A 22,142-nucleotide genomic window follows, 5' to 3' on the forward strand; every position below is an offset into this window, starting at 1 on the left:
ATTCAAGATCCCTTTTAACAGCGAGATTTTAAAAATCCCGATCCCCCGGATCTGGAGGACATTTGGGGCTTTATACGCACATAAAAAGTCACCCTTCCACTCTTTGAAGCAAGACGTTGGGGTGCCTCTTCAAACCAAACCAGGCCTGCCACTCCCAAAACTTCCTCAAAAAGGCGCCCTAGATGAGTCACTGGATCTGCTTTGATGATTCATGGGCGCTCTCCCGGGACACACCAGAACACACCATCTCGGAGAGGTTGAGATTTATCCCGAGGGTTGGGAGAGGGGGGAGGGCACCGCCTCCGAAGAAAGCCTTCACGGGAGCTGGGAAGCGAGCTGGGAAGGAAGGAAGGAAGTCTTGTGGTAATTGAATATTGATCACGCTTTGTGGGGGGGGGGGGGTAAGTGGGTGGGGGCTCGTCACGTGACTCACATGATAAATACAAGGGAGCAATTAGAGGGAGGCAGATGAAGCTCCTCGGACCTCCCAGCCTGCAGGAATATAAAAGTGGCGGCTTCTGTGGTCTTCATTCACCGCCACCTTCCCCACTGCAGTAAGTGCTCCCTCCGCGACTCCTCAGCCCCGGCTGGCTGCCCTCGGCGCGGCTTTCATTCCCTGGCACACCTGGGCTCCAGGCTGGAGGGCGAGAGGCTCAAGCGAGGAAGGAGCTGCGCGGGGAAGAGATGTCAGGCGCTCGAGTCTAGGCTGAAATGTGTGGAAGCCCGTGGAGGCGGGTGGCTCCGATGTCGGTGTGGCTGTGAACTTTCGAGGAACTATCCAAGGTGCTGAAACTACTGGGGGGGTCTAGAGTTCAGCACCTTGGATAGCGCTTGGCTGGTTCTGACTGAAACCCAGAATGGATTCATAGCCCCATGGACATCGGAGCCACCAGCCTCCACTGGTGAAAGACTCAGCAGCCACCCCTCACCTCTCTCTCTCTCTCTCTCTCTCTCTCTCTCTCCAGCCTCTGACAACTTTTGAGCAGTCGGAAGACGAGAAAGGGACGCGGCACACACACACGCGCGCGCACACGCACGCACCTCCCGCTCCTGGTCCTCCGGCTGTTCCGCAAGAGTTCGCCCTCTGGCTGGCTGCTCCTTCGACGGGGGAAAGCAGGCGACGATGAAAGTCCTGGCGCTGCTGGCCGTGCTGTTCCTGGTGTCGGCGCAGGCGTTGGCGGAGGAACTGGGAGAGCCCGACGAGCTGAACTACTGGGCGGACTGGTCCGAGGGCGACCAAAACAAGGTGAGGAAAGGATGCTGGGCAGCCCCGACGGGTAAGTCCGAGGACGCCGCCGCGTTAAGAACGGAGAAGGAAGTGGGGCGGGGAGAGGGCCGTTGCCTGGAAGGGACGTGGCGGCGCGTTTCTTGAGGCTGAGACTGACCTGGGTGGAAGCAGAGGAGCCGGTCGCTCCCAGCTGGGGGGATGCGGAAAAGTCCTCCGCTGAACCGACGTGCCCCGCCATGTTGGCCGCTCTCGGTGCTTTTGATGGGACTCGCCACGGCCAGTCCATCCCGCAGCCTCGCTACATCTCGCTTTCCGTGCGCTGCGTTTCGCTCAGTGACAGCAAGCACCTTGCCGATTCGTTGCTCGCTACTAACAGGCGAATGCGACGCCGTCGGGAAAAGTCCATTTGGTTCCGCTAGCAGAGCGGCGGCAGGATCTACACTACTGCTTATAACGGTTTATAATGGTTATGACAACTGTTCAGGCCCAGGACACATTAGAAATACCATTTTTCATACCGTTTTAAAAGTGTTATATCCTGCTTGGTGTAGATCGGGGACGTTCTCATTTCACGGTTTAAGGGGAGAGGACGGGAAAAGACAGAGAGGGGGAGTATCTATTTTAATGACTGCACTTCTTACCCACATATCTGAGGGCAAAATTAGACAGTACTTTAAATCTGCGTCTGGCTGCTACGTCTGTTCTCTCTCTCTCTTTACTCTTGAGTAGACGCAGGAGCCCAATCTGGATCAGCACCCTAGTGGGGGCTTTTAAGATGCAGATGGGGGGCAGCGCCTACTCTAGAGTAAAAAAAAATGAACAAGAGATGAAACTGCTAGAGCTGGGTTTACAGGATCACCCTATGCATATCTACTCAGAAGCAAATCCCATTGAATTCAATGGAGCTTACTCCCAGGTAAGTGTGCATCGGATTGCAGCCTTAAAGCAATGTCGGTTTTAGCCAGGAGATTATTGGAACTCAAAGGGAATTCACTTCTGAGAAGGTGCGTTGAGCACCTGGCTTCACAGCCGCAGCTGAGAAAATGAGGAACTTTATGGAGTCTACAGTGCTGTACACAGGCTCCTCTGTCCTCCTACAATCCGCATAGGATTGCCCTGTGATTGTGAAGAGGGTGGGATGGGTTGTGGAATTTAGAGCCGAATAGCAACAATTTCCAGCTTTACCATCCAGCAACAATTACCACCAGACATAAAAGCTGTGGGCTATTATTATTATTATTATTATTATTATTATTATTATTATTATTATTAATTTATATAGCACCATCAATGTACATGGTGCTGTACAGAGTAAAACAGTAAATAGCAAGACCCTGCCGCATAGGCTTACATTCTAATAAAATCATATAAAACAATAAGGAGGGGAAGAGAATGCAAACAGGCACAGGGTAGGGTAAACAGGCACTGGGTAGGGTAAAACTAACAGTATAAAGTCAGAACAAAATCAAGTTTTAAAAGCTTTAGGAAAAAGAAAAGTTTTTAGCTGAGCTTTAAAAGCTGCAGTTGAACTTGTAGTTCTCAAATGTTCTGGAAGAGCGTTCCAGGCATAAGGGGCAGCAGAAGAAAATGGACGAAGCCAAGCAAGGGAAGTAGAGGCGAGAAACATGGCATCAGAGGAGCGAAGAGCACGAGCGGGCAATAGTGTGAGATGAGAGAGGAGAGATAGGAAGGAGCTAGACAGTAGGTCAACAGGAGAAGTTTATATTGGATTCTGAAGTGAATTGGAAGCCAATGAAGAGATTTCAGAAGTGGAGTTACATTCTGGGTGCTTGGCCATAGCAAACAAGGTGAAGTTGCAAGCTACTTAATTCATATTCGAACTCCCACAAAAATGGGTTACTTGAAGGTCAAGATGCATTCAAGCCTTGCCTCATTCACAGAATCTTACAGGAAGTTCAGATGATGTTGTCTTCCGCCCACCCACTGCCTTTCCCCACTGCTTTATTTATTTCTTTATTTATTGCATTTATATTCCATCTTTTTTTCCTCCAAGGAACCCAGAGCAGTATACATAATCCTCCTCCTCTTCACTTTATCCTCACAACAACAAACCTGAGAAGTAGGTTAGGCTAAGCATCTGTGACTGGTCCAAAGTCACCCAGGGAACTTCCATGATCAAGTTCTAGAACCCAGAACTTCTCTGACTCCCAGTCCAACTTGAGGGAGACCATATGAAAAGGAACACAGGGCTCCTGTATCTTTAACTGTTGACTCCTGCTGAAATTCCCTCTTCATCAGAACTGTTAAAGATACAGGAGCCCTGTCCTCCTTTCCATATGGTCACTCTAAGTCCAACACTCTAGCCACTACACCACACTGGCTCCCTTCCATCTTTTTCTTCATTAAGGAGAAAAAGATGGATTAACTACCCAATGCCTAATTGTTGGTAGTACTAGGAACCCTCCATCTGGAAACACCCAAGGCAATCAGGTAATCAATGGTGCCATCAGATCAGGACTTTGGAGCTGATATCCAAGGCCCAACTCAGCAGAATGAGAGGGAGGATCCTCAAATGCAGGAGGGCTGGCTAGCCATATATTGAAGGAAGCAAAGGAATACCCATAAACATCTAAAGAATCTCACACACACACACACACCCCAAACTATTAAGTCAAGAACCTAAAATTACATAACTGTAGTACTGCAGCCTTTGGCCGACCTAACAAATTGTGTCCATTTTGGGTTTTTTTTAAAAAATGGGTCTTAGATGTACTTTATCTGTAGGGATGTCAGAGATATCCACAATCTGAGTTCCAATTTCTATGGATCTAACCTACAGATTCTGCAATGGACCATTTTTTCCAGTTCATGCAGACTTGCAGACTGATATTTATTTATTTATTTATTTTTACTTTTTGGAGGAATTTATGCAAATTTTTATTTGCACTAATGCGCATTAGCACAAATGGAATGAAATGCTTGTACCTCCCTTTAAAAAGCCTGACTCTGTCAATGAGTGGACGGAGAATCAAAAGATGCCTGACAATCCACAAAACACAATCCAAAATCTTACCTGACTACCATAAAATCATATGCATGTCAGAGTTAGACCACATTCCACAATGGGTTGTTTATAAAGCAGAAGATGGAGAACATCTGTGTAGCTGGCAGACTCCATAAAATGAAAAGATGCATCAAAACCCATGCAACAGGTGTCCCTTGCTGTTTCCTGATCCTGCTTCCACCTTTGCATCAGGAGATCTGGAGTGCTTCCTAAGTTAGCTAAAGAATGTAGGGCCCATTCCCACCATCCCCTTTTCTCTCTCATAGCTCAATTACATCAGTGTCTTGTCATTTTCAAGTCCAGAAGATTTCCCTCTGGTTCCTTGTTACAATCGCACTGCCATTCCAGACCCCCGGCCTTCTCCTTGCAATGTCAGATGTATAACAGCAGCCCAAGTAGCCCCTTTATGGATGATGGGCTGACAATTTCAAACCCTTTTCTCTCTCTTTCCACATGCTGGTGCATAACTATCCCTCCACCCACCCTGCAAAGATGCTCTTGGACTATATTGCAAATTTATAATAGAGTAAGAGGTGGAGAGTAATTGCCAATGTGAACTGTACCAGACACAGCATGGAGGGGAAAAGACTTTTCTTTTGAAGGGCAGGATATAAATACTTAATAAATAAATAAATCCAATTCTTACCCTAGCCAGGCTGAGATGGAGCTATCTTGCTAGCAGATGCTGAAGATGAACCCATTTCTAGGCACTTTGCTGATGCTTGCTCAACTTTTCTTGCTAACAAGTCTTGAGTTTAATCTTGAATTAAAGGGAGCAAGGAGTGAGATTAACAAAGAGAGATTTGCCTATACCTGGTTTTCTTGTGCACCCAAGTTTTCTCTAATAGGGCAAATACCAGCTGTGGAGAGATCCCCCCCCCCCCCAGCAAACTGGCACAAGGGAAGTATAATTCCCCCTCCCCTCGGGTCATGCTCCCAATTCAAATCCCTGTGGCTGCTTTCCCCACCTGGTGTCCTCCAAATGTGTTGGACTACAACTACTATCATCCAATGGCCATGCTGGCTGGGGATTTGGGGGATTGTAGTCCTGCCCAACACATCTCGAGAGGACCAGGTTGGGGAAGACTTATTTACACAAATGTAACAAGATGAAAGATCTCATCCTGGATCGCCTTCATCTCATCTAATTTACCCTTTCTTCCCCATTCTGGATATGAATTTAACATTGTAAAGAAACTGAATATCATAGCAACTGAATGTCACATCATAGGGAAGGGGGAAACATGCCTTGAAACGTGTGTGCTTTACTGAGGAATCTCATCTATTTATCAAGCACAAGATTCACAAATCACAAGGCTAGGGGGTCCATTTCTTTCCACTGCATGAGTGCCATGCTTCATTCTGCTTGGGTTGTGCACAGTTGGCAGAAACTGCATCCACCTTCCCCAACATGGCACCCTCCAGATGTATTATACTACTATCATCCCCAAACTAGCATGATTGATGGTCAGGCTGATTAGAGATGATGAATGATGAAGTTCAGCAAATCTAGAAGGCACCAGGTTGGGAAAGAGTGATCTACACGAGGATGAGGATGATTTTTGTTAGTGTCCTCCTTTTCCCCCCTCTTGCAAGGAACCCAAGGCAGCTCACACAGTCCTCTTCCCCTGCATTTTATCCTGTGTCTTGGATCCAGACTTATTTGTGTTTATAGTAGACCCAATGAAATCAATGGGACTTAAGTTAGTCATGATGTACTTGTCCCATTACTATGAATGGCTCTACTCTAAGCATGATAAGCATCCAACTCTATGGGAAGAAAGTCCAGAGAGAGCAGCCTGTCTGCACCTCTGATGAGTCATGTATAGTATATGTGTTTCAAAATATGTGTACACAACCTTAAGTGTATCTAGAATGTAATGTGTAACGTGACCATAGTGTCATGGACTCCATGTGAAAAGTGGTCATCAGAAAGGACCCATTGTAATGGAGTCTGCAGCTGCCACATCCTCTCACTGGGCAGTGGTTTCCAATGTAAATTTGTCCTTCACAAGACTGATTCTTATGGGAATAATGTGTGGAAAACAGTGCACTGGGATGCATATTCCACAAAAGGCAGGATTTCTATTGGGCATTAGTCATAGATCTTCTCTGTAATATGCAATCCATATGCTTTTGTTTTGCATGTAAAGTCTCAAGTTTAAGAGCAAAGATTGGCAAAGATCTTATGGGATGCAAAACAGATGTAATTTGCTGCAGGGGGCAGCCAGTTACCCTTTTCCTATAGATCCAGCAAATCCAAAACTTTCCTGCCAAAGAGAAGCAGACCTTTGACATCTTTCAGCTTCAGAACTCTACTGCTGGAGTGTGCATGTTTTCTTTTCTCCTACCCAAGGACAGCACTGCCTTCTAGTCCCCCATTTCTCCCTCAATTCTCCCCCACCCCAGTTCTTCCCACAAAACCAATCATGTCTCCTACATCAGAAAAGCCCTTAATATGGAGAAAGAAAAACAGCCACAATTGTCTTTTTATCCAACTGAGATTGCAGAAGGAGTGTTTTATTATCTTTGCACCCTGTGCAAAATCAGAGGTATATGGGAAACTCTCACGGAACGTCTCTACATTAAGAGCAATTGCATTGCTTACCAGAGTTTTTTGTTTTCTTGTTCTTTGGCATGATGATTACGGGCTGCATTAAATGGGAGGAGAGAGCCAACCACGTGCTTTGAATTTAATACTTCTCCCCCCTTCACTTCTATTGCGACAGCTCCATCTAGTGGCAGAAGATCCTGCTTTTTCCTTGCTATTGCCACTTTAAAAGTGGTTCTTTTCATACTGGGATTTGCAAGGAATACTGCAGGAGACATCCTGGTAGTTGACAATGTCATGTATTGGAGCTGAGAAACGTCAGTGTGGCTAATCATAAGTGTACAATCAATTGCTCATTTAGAGGCATCCACAGTGTTAAAACAGGAGAGAACTGAAGCCCAAGTGGAAAGAAGTCATCTATTTTCTACGCCAAAATGGGAGAATTGACGTGTTTGGTTCTAGAGAACACGAAAGCTTGCTTACTATTTTGAATCCTTTTTGTTGGTCCTACTAAAGCTATTGTCTAACCATGGACTTCACATTCTTTCCCCTCATGAACCAACATGACTTTCTTCATTTTTTGTACATGTCTGTTTATCACCATAGCATCAAGTGATGACTGGAACAACCATCATAGACCAAACCTAACAGCTTCCATACCTCAAACAAAAATGAGTGTTTTATAGCACTGTGTATAGGTGTTTCTATGCAAATGCTAGAAGCCTCCGCTCATGACTGGCCATTCACAGATGTTTGCAGGTCATTCTGACAATGCTGTCAGCCTCTTCTGCATCTCCCACTCCATTTTCCAGTTTTAGCGCTAAAAAATAAATCTCAGAAAAAACAGCTCTTCTGGGATATGTTGATATTTGTCGGGGTTTTCTGCCATATGCTAGCAAAGTTGTGCTATAAAATGCCCACTAGAGGGCACTGTTCCATTCAACTGCATTGAGCTGTACAAGCCATGTGGTCGCTGCTCTCTTCCACCTGTAATTACAGCTCATTGCAAATGCAGAAAAAAAGCAGGAAGCAAAGCCATGGTAAGGGAACTGGATTTCCCCCCATCTGAAGGAGCTCAAAGAGCTCAATGGAGTCTCCTCACACAGCCAATAGGCATCAAGCAACAACTGACTGAGGGATGAGACGTCAAGCCTCTAGCCCATTCAAGAACCTCCTTAATTTGTTACAATGATTAGTCAACACAAATGAATTCTTTGTAGTTTGGTTCTGCTATAAATAGTTAATAATGACTCTTGTAAAGTTTGATAAAGATCTTACAGAAGATTTTTAAATAACTAGGTGTCCCAATAAAAATAGTCTTCTTTCTTTCTTTTGAGCTTCACTAACATAACAGAGCCATACATAGTTTTATAGCATGACAAGCAAGCATGGAACTTGGTACCAGCTGCAAAATCGAACTTTTGCATGTCTGCAGCTCTACATTTTCCTCCACGATACTAACAACAGCTTCAAGGGGAATGGCGGGAGGAAAGGGTTAAACCTCACTTCTCCCAGTGCTACTGCTCTGATTGAATTCTGACTCCCCCCACCCCCTTCAACTGTTTTGAATTTGCTTTTAAACAATCTCCTGAGACCTAATCACAGATCCCCCTATATCAAGTGTAGTTTGGATACTTTCTAATTCTGTATTTCCAGTGCCCCCTAGTGATCTCCTGGTGGTAGAGCACCGGGGCTTTTGATCTCAGATAGGATGGAGAGTCCTATTTGCATTCTGATTATTAATAATAATAATAATAATAATAATAATAATAATAATAATAATAATTTTATTTATTTATATAGCACCATCAATGTACATGGTGCTGTACGTAGTAAAAGAATAAAACAGCAACTTCATGATCTGGATTTGGAGGGAAAGTGGGATGCGGGTGGGGGAGAAATTGTTTCTTGTTGGAGATTTTGGAAAGCCAGAGGGGAGTGGGGAACCCTGAGAAGCTGAGGTATCATGTGCTGAGTAATACATGACACCTGTGGTTTTAGTGTCCTTTCCCCGCCCCCTTGATATTGTATTGTTGTCAGAAAGCAGAGTGCTTCAGTCATTGTAAGATGTTTATGTTTCAGGAGGAGTTGCCTTTACCCTTTGAACACTTTCTCCAGAGAATTGCCAGGCGACCCAGACCCCAACAGTTCTATGGCTTGATGGGCAAACGAGATGCTGGTGAGACCCATTTTAAATCTATCTCTTTAATGCAGTTTTGCTGATCTCATCTGCAAGTTCAACTCAGCTAAAGTTAACAGCTGTTTAACCCCATTTTAATATATATATATATATATATATATATATATATATATATATATATATATTCCACAAGTAACATTTATTACACATCGGACAGAGCGAAGGGGCTGTGCTCAATGCAAAACTGATAAGATTCCCTGGTTTTTTCATTCTCAGCTTAGCTGGCACTGAGAGCCAAATTAGACATGACTTTTGCCATGTGATCCAGCCTTGCATCGCTGAATTTGTTTCGCAAACAGCCACCATTGAGTGGTGAGTGGGTGTGCTTTAGATTGTGGCCATGGTGTGGGGAAGGGGGTCTTTGCCCCTGCCATGGGTCCAATTGGAATGGAGGGGGGCACACTGGCTATTTGTCATGGAAGGAAAATTTGAAAACAGGATGGAATCTAGTACATAGCAGAGCCAATGTGGTGTAGCAGTTAGCATGTTGGACTCTGGAGATCCGGATGCTAATTCCCACATGGCCTTGAAGCTCACTGGGTGACTTTGGACCAGTCATTGACTCTCAGCCTAACCTACCTCACAGGGCTGTTGTGAAAGGAGGGGGAACATGTAAGCTTAGGTTCCTTGAAAGAGGAAAAAAGGCAGAATATAAGTGCAATAAGATGATGATGATGATGATGATGTATGATCTCTAGCATCTGAAATAAGGTTTCTCGAATTATGGCCATTTTGTAAATGCTCCATTGACATCTGTGTTGCATTTTCAAATAAACATGTGTTTTTTATTAAATTCCTAGTATTTCATCTTGAATAGTTGCAATATGGGCTCTAAGTTAACCAACTGTTCTATACAAGAAGAAATGTTATACAAATTAGGACATAGGTTTGCAGTCTAGCAAAGCAATCCTAAACATGCTAACATGCTTACAATCCTAAACATTGTATACAGTGTGGGACCTATTTCCAGATAGATGTGCATTGGATTTCACTGCAAAATGATGAGCCTGTAATACTAAAAAAAAAAAAAAAAAAGGATTACAAACTGGTTATCCTGATTCCAATCCATGCCGAACTGGGAATCTGACACCAAACATTTTAAGGAGAAAGTAGGAATAGGTGTATAGAAGACTTTAAAAAAACCTATTATTTGATTATCTAGGGTCAAAGAATTGTAAAATTAGTTCCATAAACTCAAGAGCTGACTTGTTTCTCTGGCATAGCAGCCCCAGCTGCTGCACACCAATAACTGCTTTTAAACTGGGGGCCGATCTACATGTTACCTCAGCCTTCCAAAACCTGGTGGCCTCCAGATGTGTTGGACTACAACTCCCATGGCGATGATGGATGGGGATGATGTGAGCTGTAGTCCAACCCCTCTGGAGCCCACCAGGTTGGCGAAGGCTGCACTATCTGGAGTTCTACGAGTCTTTTCTTAGGTGTTTTTTTCCCTTAGGTGTTTTTCTTCTTTGTATACAAAGCGACTTCAGGCTGCAATTTGAAGTCGAAGACCAGTGTGTGGTGGAGACAGGCTCCTTCACCCTTTCCCCTCATGTCGTTATTCCACTGAAAATTGAAAAGTCCCTCTCAATGGCGGTTTTTCCCTCGCGAGGGAAGAGATATGGGTTTATGGTCTGCTTGTTACCACACATGATAATAAATGGGTGTTTGCTGTTTTTTCTATGCACAAGCCAGAAAAATACAAAGTTACATATTGTATGAGATAGATGGATGGGTAGATAGCGACAGATATAAAAAATGTTGATACATCTTTACTGCACGAACTAAGAGCAGAATCTAACAAGGCACTTACACCCCGACTGATTCTCTTCCGCCCTGCCAATTCTGTTGCTCAAGCACTGTTCACACAATGCCTATTTAGGACGTCCAAGGCAACCTAAAACAAGAGGAAATGCTCATTCCTGGAAGGAGCAGGGTGATAGAGCTCGCATACGGGAGCTCTGCCGACCTCCCTCCTTCCACAAATGGGTGTTTCTGTCTGTTTCAGCGCTTTCCTTAGAAAGTGCTAAATCTCCCTGCATGAGCGGCAGGTTCCGTTTGCACAACCCAATTGGCAGAACCCACGACTTGCAGAAGGGAATCAGTGGGGGCATAAGGCATTCTAAGCATACCATCAAGGTAAGTGTAAGGTTATCCTCAGATCAGGGTGGTCTTCCAGACATTGGATCATCCCTCAGCCATTTATCTGGGGCTGATGGGAGGCAGAGTCCAATGACAACTGGAGGACCATGGGTTCCCCACCTGATTTAGATCCTCATTGAAACTGCTAATTTGTGATTTCCAAAATTAGGCGTTACACCATCCATTTCATTTTATTGATTTTGACAACATCAAAAATGCCTCTTGCAGAAGTATGTTGCTGGGGGTGGGGAAAACAGCAGGAAGGGAATTGAATAAAAGCATATTCATTTTTAATGGATTTTGTACAGGAAACATTCCTGGTGTATTGTGCCTATACTGAGAGTTGTTTCATGGCCATTAATAATACAGTACCATGCAATGGTAGCGCTAAATGTGAGTGTTCTTTCATTAAAATAACAACAAAATAACCTATCTAATATTTGAGCACTAGTTCAGCTAATTATTTCTTTTCATTGTTTTCCAGGACATGTTGCTTCCTCCAGTAGAAGTAAGTTGAAAATTATTTTACTGGAAATAAGCTGATTTCCCTACACTTATTCACTGATTTCAATGCAATTTATATCCAGGATTGCAACTGTACACCTGATTCTAAATATATCCCAACCCAGCAACTCCAGTGTGCATTCAGAAATGCTGGTGTGCATTCAAGGGCTCCACAAGAACAAGAACTGCTCAATTTTTGCCTGTGTTGGGAAATCCATGTTATTGCAATGGAATTATCCACAAAGAGCCTTCTCCAATACGGGTGTGTGTGTGTGTGTGTGTGTGTGGTTAGGGGGAGATATGTTGATCTCCCCACACCATGGCCCCAATCTTACTTGAGGCTGCAGTCCTATGAGCATTTATCTAGGAGTGAGCTCCACTGAACGCAGTGGAACATACTTCCAAGTAAATATATGTAAGATTGCTCTGCCTTTCTATTGTGGTTAACTGCTTGTCTACTCAAAAGTAAGGCCCACTGAGAGACAGGTTCTTTTCTGCAGTGGCCCCATATTCTTATGGAATGCCTTCTGCAGAACACTTCTGGCTCCCTCCCTGGCCTTTTTCAAATGGGCCTTAAAGACCTGAATGATTCAAACCACCTTTCATTGATGCTGTCTATTTTCCATATTTCATTATTTTAACTGTTACTGATTTTTTTTGCTTTTTTCTTTATATTGGAATAGTATTTTAATGCTGCTGTTTTAGTTAATTCTATGTTTATGTATAGAATTAACATGATCCTATACATACTCCTATACATTCCATCATCATCATCATCATCATCATCATGTAAACCGCCTTAATACACAAGTCAGTACAGGAGACAACTCAGCCAAAGAGCCTATGGGTGGGTGGGTTTTTTTACTGAATACCTTTGTATATCGCTCAATAGCCAGAGCTCTCTGTAGACTGCAGATTGCATTTCCCAGAGAAAAAGCATATCAAGAGAGACATATGAAACACATTGGGATGGATCTCGATTTAGCCATACTTAGAGTAGACCCACTGGGTTGGATCCAGATTTAGATGCATGCAACATGGTTGGTAGAAGTGCACTTTCCCCACATACTCCTCCCTGCCGCAGCCCCTTGAAAATGCTACACAGAAGTTCAGGGAACCCCTTAGAATGGGGTATGGTATGGTGTAGAACCTGAGAGGGGAAGGGGCTACCTAAAAATTAGATGGCGGCACTTTCCATGACTGAAGCTCCACTCACAGAAGATGCATCTGCTCAATTTGGGGGGGGGGGTGTCCCCCCACCTAGCTTCCCAAACTACCCTGTTGAGCAGAGGAACTGATCCTCTGTATATTTGGGGGGCTGGAGGGGCTGCAGTGGAGAGGTCTGCTTCTGCTATGTGCAGAAGCCATTTTGGTACATGCCAAAATCTGGTTCCAGCCTATTAAAATTAATGGGACAGGTGAGTCATGACTAACTCAAGTCTCATTGATTTCAATTGTTCTGCTCTATGCATGACTAAGTCTGGCATATTTCAATATTTTTTCCACAAACTGCCTGAAGCAAATGTCAAATCCAGAAGTTTGGATTTCAATAAGAATGATGTAGAAAGTTTTCGGGTTTTTTGTTTGTTTGTTTTGTTTTTGGAGAAATCTGTATTGTACTGCATTTTTCCAAAGATTAATGAGGTTTTTGGAATTCTGGACCAATGGCTATATTAAATCCCTAGGATAACCTATTTGAATTATAATTAAAATTCCTTCATCCAAGCCCCTCAGCCACTCATCCAGCTGTACCTATTCGCTGCTATCAAAATTATGTCCAGATCAACTCCAAAGAGGAGTCTGGATTTTGAAAGCCTTGTCATTTATTTTGTATTTATCAAGAGGCAAAACTCTCTCCAAATAGGGATTTGCAGGTGTTACTCAAGCCAAAACATTTTTTAATAAATAAATAAATAAATAAATAGCAGTATCTTTTCAAAGTCTTGTCAACAGAGGCTTTTAATGTCTTTGTAATAAATCTGTTGACAAGTGTGCAGGTTGTGTTGACTTTGTCGAATTCTTGCATGAATAACTTTCAAAATCCAAGATGCAGTGCACCAAAATTTAAACTTTTGCTAAGTATGTATATAATGATGGCCAGTTGCTACTGCTGATGTTCCCTTTGAAGTGCTAAAATTGTCCTGAGATGCACTTTCATTTTCTCCTTCCAATACACATTTTATTATTGATGGATATTATGGTTGAGGTTTAACTTTGAAAAATTGCTAAAAATCAGGGCTTGATCTGATTTGGTTCAAAGTCAGCATGCATAAGGTCCTATGTGGAAGCTATTGTGGTGCCCAGTTACATGTGTGTATCTTGAAAAATGACAGAGATGAATGCAATTTTGTAAATGGAGGGAGGAATTTAAAATTTTTCCTAAAAATCAGGGGATGATGCAATTTGGTTCAAAATTGACATGACTAAGGATCTATTTAGAAGCAATTATGGTGCCCAGTCACATGTGTGTATCTTGAAAAATAAAAAAGTTATAGGCATTTTACTTTTCCAATGCAAGTCTATAGGGGAAAAAACGGACTTCCGAATCTCGCTTTGGATTGGGATTGACCCAAACCAGATTGGCCCTGATTCAGAAGATCCGAAGTGGATGGGGGGACAGTGCACATCCCTACTTACTTCTTTACTTGTAAGAAAACCTAGCAAGGTGTCATATTTAATCATGAGGTCAGATATTTCTAGAGTATCTTTCTATTCTGTATTCATCATGAAAGCGCATTATGACACAAAAAAAATCATATTTCAAATGCATTTAAACACCCCAAAATATATTTTTCAGGACACAAAATGGATAGATTTACTGGACTCATAGGCAAAAGATCTTTAAATTCCGGTATGTATAAACAACTCCTAAGACTAAAATCACAGCCTTTTTTATCTACTATTTATTTTATGTATTTTTGTACTTTATCCAGGGGTGGTAAACCCATGACCTTCCAGATGTTGTGAGAGTTCAACTCCCATCAGCTCCAGCCTACCTGGCCAATGGTCAGGACTGATGGGAATTGTAGTCCAACAACTTTGGGACAGACACAGCATCCCCGCCCCTAGTATAAAGAGAGGAAGTATAACCTGTTAGGTCAGGGGTGGGCAACTTTATTTTATTTATTTATTTATTTATTTATTTATTACATTTATATACCGCCCCATAGCCGAAGCTCTCTGGGCGGTTTACAAAAGTTAAAAACAGTAAACATTAAAAATATACAAAATTTAAAACTATCAAAAACATAAAAACAACAATATAAAATCAACAGTATCCATTTAAAAACAACAGTTCTGGGGTCCATTACAAAACAAACTTAGCATTGTTAAATGCTGTTAGATGCCTGGGAAAAGAGAAAAGTCTTGACCTGGCATCTGAAAGATAACAGTGTTGGCGCCAGGCGAGCCTCATCGGGGAGATCATTCCACAGTCGGGGAGCCACCACCGAAAAGGCTCTCTCCCTTGTTGCCATCCTCCGAGTGTCCCTCGGAGTAGGCACTCAGAGGAGGACCTTAGATGTTGAGCGCAGTGTACAGGTAGGTTCATGTCAGGAGAGGCGTTCCATCAGATATTGTGGTCCCAAGTCATGTAGGGCTTTATAGGTTAAAACCAGCACCTTGAATTGGGCTCAGAAACGTATTATTATTTTATTATTTTATTTATTTTATTTATTACATTTTTATACTGCCCAATAGCCGAAGCTCTCTGGGCGGTTCACAAAAATTAAAACCATCATAAAACAACCAACAAGTTAAAAACACAAATACAAAATACAATATAAAAAGCACAACCAGGAATAAAACCATGCAGCAAAATTGATATAAGGTTAAAATACAGAGTTAAAACAGTATAATTCAAATTTAAGTTAAAATTAAATGTTAAAATACTGAGTGAATAAAAAGGTATAGCAACTTGTGTCCCTCCAAGTATTTTGGCCTACAACTCCCATCATCCCTCACCATTGGCTATGCTGGTTACGGTTGATGGGAATTGTAGGCCGAAATATCTGGAGGGCCACAGGTTGCTCACCTCCACTTTATATACTGAACACCCAATATGATTTTATTTTATTTATTTGTAACTTGCCTTTCTACTCCCCAAAAAAGGCACTCAGGGTAGATTGCTCATCTCCCACCATGGCTCTTTTATTCCAATTCCTTGGCCCTTTCCCCACTAAGGCACAACCATGTTTTTTTCTTCCCAATGCAGCTCTTCTTCTGCCTTCAGTGCCAGTTTCATACCTCTAAAGTTAAATGAAACCTCACATTAAACTGGCGTTCTGATGTTATTAGTTTATTATGACTTAATTTACACTTTTTAAAATGTAGTATCTACTAGTATGTCCACAAGAGATGTCTTCAGCTAATGCAAAAATATATGCTTGATTTAAATGTGTTCTAAAGACTGTCAAAAGGACCATCCCCTGCTATTTCGTTAAGTGGATTGGGAAGCCAAATCTCCTAATGCCATTTGCAATTATTTAAGGATGCTGCATAAACTCTTCTCTGAAATTACCATTGTCAATTACTTCATTTTCGACCCAGCAGTATTCATAGCTGCAATATTATGTCTATATCCTATTTAGTTTTACAAATTGCTATGAATCATGTGCAATTGAGTGAAGGATTTATCTTGGAGGGGAATAGCCATTAAATGCTTGTAAATACCAATTGATAGATTCAGGTTTGAATTGAGATTCATTCCCTATTGTGATCTTCTGTCTGGAAATATGAGAAACACAAATAACCGTGGTTTTTAAGTCTTATTGTTATTTCAAAATTGCTGTAATGGATAGAATTATTTCCAGCTACTTCCCTAAAGTGAGCGTGAACAATAGATATACATCGTGACACTCTGATACTGAAATATCCCAGCCTGAAATGCTAAGTTCCCATTTCAGTCTTTTCAGTATTCATTGCTGACTTTTATCTGACACGGGTGAAATCCAGAGAGCCCAATGTACCAAAAAAACAGCAGTGAAAGAGATACAGATCTGACTGTAGAAATGAAAGTAGAATGGAGTCTATTGTTGCTGGAAATATATTCCACAAAGTTTAAAGTGCAGAAAAATCAGGATTGCATCCTTTGCGTGACACAATCAATGGAGCTTGCAAAGTGGGTTTTCTTTTTCTTATTTGTAGTATATTCCACACTTTAGTTCAATCAAACATTAAAGCTGAAGCAGTGTTGACAAAGCCTGATATTCACAATTTTTTCAGAATAGTCCTTTTAAACTCAATGAAACTGCTTCAGTGCCTGTGAGCTGGATTGTGGCATAGTTCCAACTTCCTTGCACAAAGTCAGAATACTGGTATCAGTAGCGTTGGGGCAGAAATTCATTGCTGGGTTCATAAATTTACATGATTGAAAATTCTTATATTTATGTGTTTGCGATCTGATCTGATCCACACACCAAAGAATTCATTCAAAAATTTGTACCTTTGAAATGTGCATGAGAAAGATCGTACAGTTGAACAATATGCACATCCACACTTTAGTCAATAAGACAAAATGTGTACATTTCAAAAAACACATGCCAAAAAATGTACTTTTAGAATTTACATTTGATATTCCATGTATTCTGGAAGCCACTGAACTAACTCAGTCCTCACAAGGTTGTTGGGTTTTTTTGAAGGGTGTCTCCCATTTGTGTTTTTCCATTTTTCAATGTTTTATTCATCTGCATATCTCAGGGTTCATCCAAGCATGCTGATGCCTCCTCCTTGTTTTTCAGTGGCTTCATTTTAGTGCCAATTCTCTCAACATTCAACCCCCTGAGTTTGCTATTACAGAGAATGGTAACTATTCGAGATAGCTTAATATCATTTTGTCCAGGTACACTGGAAAACAATGGCCCTGTTCCAATATCACGCTAAACCATGATGGTTGAGCATTTTGAGCTATACATTATGGCTTAGCATGTCATGTGAACCATGACTTACTGGGCCTGTTTTTTCTCTGCATGTTGGGCAAAACAACAACACTATGCCCCTCTTAGGTTCTGTGCTGACAGGAATCTGGACTATGGTTCAAAGAACCTAGGGGCATTCTATTACTTTTTAATACATTTAATATGTGGTTACTAAGGCACAATGGTATCATGACACTACCTTTTAAATAAATTACTGATTGAATCTGTTTATTGGACAATCTGAAACAGAGTTATGAACAAACCCTTACTAAGATGCGGTTCCTACCTTGCAGTACAATTGCAAGTGAGGCAATTCATGTTTATGTAAAAGTGTGACAGCGTTCTGGAGTGGACATTTATTTGCATGTCTTTTGCCTTTAGAAGTGTCATTTACATTTTTAAGATCCATATCATAACTGTGAACAGCAATGGGAAAGAGAGGGGGAGGGGGAGGGAGAGAGAAAGAGTTATTGCTAGAGTTTAGCTTTTAACAGGGTCCATTCCCGGTTGTAATATTATGGTTGATTAAATTCTTATAGGAACTAATAATAATTTTTAAAAGACATAAAGGGGAATAAGCTACTCTTCCAACATCACAGGGTGTAATAACTCCGGGGCTCATTCAGAGGGAAATGAATACAGTGGGAATAAATACACTGGAAAGGCACAACTTGAGATTATGCTGGAGAGAACATAGACAGACACAAAAGCCCAAGGCACAGCAGGTTTTGCGCTGAAACCCTAATTAGGCTAGGGCATATGGGCAATCTCAGCTGCACAACACAGGATGAGCTTTTGACAAGCTGCATCAATTCAGACTGTGATGTGGGGGTTCACATATTTGAATGTGCCACCATATTAAAAAGGAATATGGATAGGAATATGTTCTAGCACTTCTTTCTATAGTTGCTGAGAGATTATGCTAACATTGATTTCAATTGGAGTTGAGCTCCAATGCATTTCATAGCATTGTAGAGCTGGAAGGGATCTCGGAGGTCATCTAATCCAACCTCCTGCACAATGCAGAATCTGCAATGCAAGATGCAACTACAGCTTCCCTGTCAGATGGCCTCTGCATTACTACCTCTAGCAAAGGAGAACCTACCACCTCCCAATATGATCTGTTCTACTGTCCAACAGCTCTTGCTGTTAGGATGTTTCTCCTAAAATTTAGCCGAAACTGGCTTCCCTACAATTTCCACCCAGTTCTTGTCCTGCCCTCTGCAACAACAGTGAACAACTCTACCCCATCTTCTGCATGTGAGCCCTTTGAGATATTTGAAGGCCATTATCATGTCCCTCTCTAGTCTTCTCCAGGCTAAATGTACCCAGCTTTTACTATCATTTCACATAAGACTTGGTTTCCAGATTCTTCACCATCTGGGTCACCTGCTTCTAGAAACTCCCCACTTCATTACTGTCCTTAATTTGTGGGACATCCCCAGATCTGGAGATTGTGCTCTAGATGCTGCTTGACTCGTGCAGAATATAGCAGAATATTCACTGCATTGCAGCGTTTGTTTCTAGACTAATTTATCAGAATACATACTCACCTTTCAGTGATATTCAATTAACATGTCCTACTTCGTTGTTGTTTTGTTTCTTTCCCAGGATCTTCTGAATGGAACACGGCACAAATGTATGAAAGGAGACGTAAATGAGACATTCCTGCCATTCTTTGTCAAAAATTGTTTGTTTTAAGTGGCCAAGTTAGTGTAATATAAAATAGCCATTGTACGGAATAATTATTTCTTTATGATTATTTTTGGGGTTGTAAATTCAATTAAAAGAATGATTCTTGTTTCTTATCATGGCAGCGATACATACAGTATACAGGTATGTGATGGGTTCTACGATGGCAACTCCATACAGAAATAGAAATCAGTGGTGTTTCACACCAAAGCACATTATTTGATATGTTCTGTAAAAGATGTTCACCAAAAGTTTTTAAAAAAAGTGGTAAAGAAATTTTAAAAAATCTTTTGTTAATTTATAGCAATTGTATTAGCTTCACTACCAACGCCAAGTTGATCTGGTGTCTAGTGCCTCAATTTGTGTTCATAGCAAAACAAAAACAAAAAAAATGTACTGTAATTTCTGTAGCCAAAATATATTTGTATCATTACAGCATGTCATGTTATTGTTGTTGTGGTGGTGGTGGTTGTTTCGTGCCTACATATATATTTTTTAAAGAAGAGATATAAATGTGAAACTAGAAGACTTAATTTCATTGTCTGGCATTTTACAATAGTTAGCACTTGAAATAAAAGTAGAACTCTGCTCTGGGGATTTTGCAACATACATTCCATGAATGTAATTATTTAAAACAAAAAGCACTTGACGTAAAACACACACACACACACAGAGAGAGAGAGAGAGAGAGAGAGCGCAAGTGTGTGCAGACTGGGGAGAGGAATGTCAAATCAGGTAACATAGAGCTTTATCACACCAGGGTTATACTGAGCAATCACTGAGAATTTGCGTGCAAAGGACTCCGAAGTTTTCCACCTTAAAATCTGCTTTGACTGTGAAGTACTCCCATACATCCTGCTTTAATTGTGCTATAAAGGGGAAAGAATTGAGGTATTTTGGTACTAGTTTTCGAGCGAATCATTTGTTGTTTTCCAAGTGGCCACTGCGGGCGCAGGAGCAGGATTTGATATGTTTAAAAAAAATTAAACAAATCCTTACATCTGCATAAGCTTTAAAGATAGACATCAAAATTGGCACAGTAATAGATCTTAAGGAGTGCTTTAAGCATACCAAATTTGAATTGGATTGGACCATCCATTGATTTTTTTTAATGATTTTTTTTTACATTTCCCCCCTTAAACCCTTTGCAAAGGCTCTTAGAAGCGCTGCCGCCCGGGGTGTGATTTAGCAACAACAATACCAATGCCAACAGCTTAGTGCTGTAGGGGATAATTCAAGGGAAACAGGTATGTGGGATGAAGCTAATAGTGTGATTGGATTTAAGTTCCTTTGAGTTCAATGGCTATTACTCCCAGGGAACTGCATATAGGATTGCAGCTTTAACCATTGAGACTTACTTCTGAGTATAGAATGTGATTGCAATCCTACATGCATTTACCTGGGAGTAAGTCCCTTTGGGCTCAGAGGGGCTAACATCTGAGTAGACATGCATAGGACTGCATAGTCATTTCTGTTTGATTTGTAAAACTAAAGGCTCCCATGGCTCAAAGTTACCAGGAAGCTTCAAGCACTAACTTTCACATGCATCCCAGCATGAGCAAAATGTAATTCTCAATTCAGTCTTCAGATGAAGGAAACGACCTCAGCTAATCAACAATATGAGAGAGAGGCCTTGGAACTGAAGCAGGTTCCAGAGGAAAAGACTGCCTCAAGATTAAGCTCTTTATTTATTCAATTTAATTAGTGTGTGTGTGTGTGTGTGTGTGTGTGTTTAATCTACTTGTAAGGCAGTTACATACTGAGTTCTGCCCCCCTTCAAAAGATAGATAAATAATGAAATTAAAGCTATTGGATACAGACAAGCAAAGTGGTCAGTTTGAAAGATCTCAGTCCAACCATTCTTGACAGCAGAAATGGGTAATTCTCTGCTAGAGTGGTCACTTACACATCGCCCAAAAAAGGACACCGATTTGCCTATCATTTGCATATTCTAATATACAGATGCAAAATTTGAAAGAATAACTATAATTTAAATAGAAATGCAATACATCTCACCATAGTGGGAAGACTGTGAGCAGGTGACCTGTAGGCTCGCTCAGTCCACCATCCAGATGCTAACTGCACATGGCAACTTCAAAGCACCCAATCTCCCTTTTTATGGTTCTTTGACTTTAAACCAGTAGAGGCCAATGACTCCAATTTTGGTGGGGCTTTTAATTCATTCTGGCTTTTAGTCAAAAACAGCTGGGATTCTAAAAGAACTCTCAACAGTACTGAAACCCAACCCAACCTAACCCAAAACAGGTTCAGCACTTTGGATAGCTCTGTTAGCATTCTGGATGGTTCTGACTAAAAGCCAGAATGGATTCAAAGCCCCTCAATCGCCTATTCAAGCCCAAGCCACTCCAAAATACTTTGCATTGCAACAGGGAACGATGCATTGGGGCTTGGAAAAGTCATTTCCCTACAGCAACTGTGAGGACTGCAGCTATGCTCAGAGGGATGTCTGAGGGAGGAGGGGGCAGCAGATGACATCAGCATCCCAGCAAGCCTGACTTCCCCCACACCACTGCTGCATTCATGCCCTAATTTGTCTTTGAAAAATAAAGCTTGAGAAGATTATCCTTTGCAAGCCACCCACATTTCCCCTGGAGTTTACACTCTTTGCAACTTAAAATGTGTTCTTGAAATGTCCTCAGTTTGATTTGTGAAGGGGCATAACAAGCAACATTCACCATTATCCCTCCCTTCCAAATGTTTCTCCTAGAAAATGTAATTTAATCTCTTTGGATGCCCATCTAGCTGAGTTGTAAAAAAAAAATCTCACCTGCAGGTCACTTACTGTCATGAGAATGGAGAGAAGAGCTTTTGAACCACCCACACAACTACATCTTTATACTGGGAATGTATTAGGCCTTTTCCCT

At 41.6% G+C, this 22,142-nt stretch overlaps 1 protein-coding gene across 1 annotated transcript; it reads left to right on the forward strand.

The window, feature by feature from the left end:
• Window positions 1-1,055: 1,055 nt before the first annotated feature.
• TAC1 (tachykinin precursor 1) lies at window positions 1,056-19,757 on the forward strand. The gene is made up of 5 exons (XM_063117434.1): window positions 1,056-1,075; window positions 1,115-1,246; window positions 8,887-8,983; window positions 14,448-14,501; window positions 19,177-19,757. Exons 2-5 carry the CDS (start codon window positions 1,124-1,126, stop codon window positions 19,224-19,226), a joined length of 324 nt encoding a protein of 107 aa, XP_062973504.1. The 5' UTR covers window positions 1,056-1,075; window positions 1,115-1,123; the 3' UTR covers window positions 19,227-19,757.
• The last annotated feature ends 2,385 nt before the right edge of the window (window positions 19,758-22,142 follow it).

This window comes from Elgaria multicarinata, chromosome 1 (assembly GCF_023053635.1).
Source record: "Elgaria multicarinata webbii isolate HBS135686 ecotype San Diego chromosome 1, rElgMul1.1.pri, whole genome shotgun sequence".
In the NCBI taxonomy this organism is placed as follows: Eukaryota; Metazoa; Chordata; class Lepidosauria; order Squamata; family Anguidae; genus Elgaria; species Elgaria multicarinata.

What these genes read in the sequence shown, in the direction of transcription:
- TAC1 (XM_063117434.1), top strand. Translation starts at nt 1,124, where the DNA reads ATGAAAGTCCTGGCGCTGCTGGCCGTGCTGTTCCTGGTGTCGGCGCAG. An exon ending in CCGAGGGCGACCAAAACAAG is followed by an intron (nt 1,247 to 8,886) that starts GTGAGGAAAGGA and finishes TTTATGTTTCAG; the next exon opens with GAGGAGTTGCCTTTACCCTT. An exon ending in CAAAAGATCTTTAAATTCCG is followed by an intron (nt 14,502 to 19,176) that starts GTATGTATAAAC and finishes TTTCTTTCCCAG; the next exon opens with GATCTTCTGAATGGAACACG.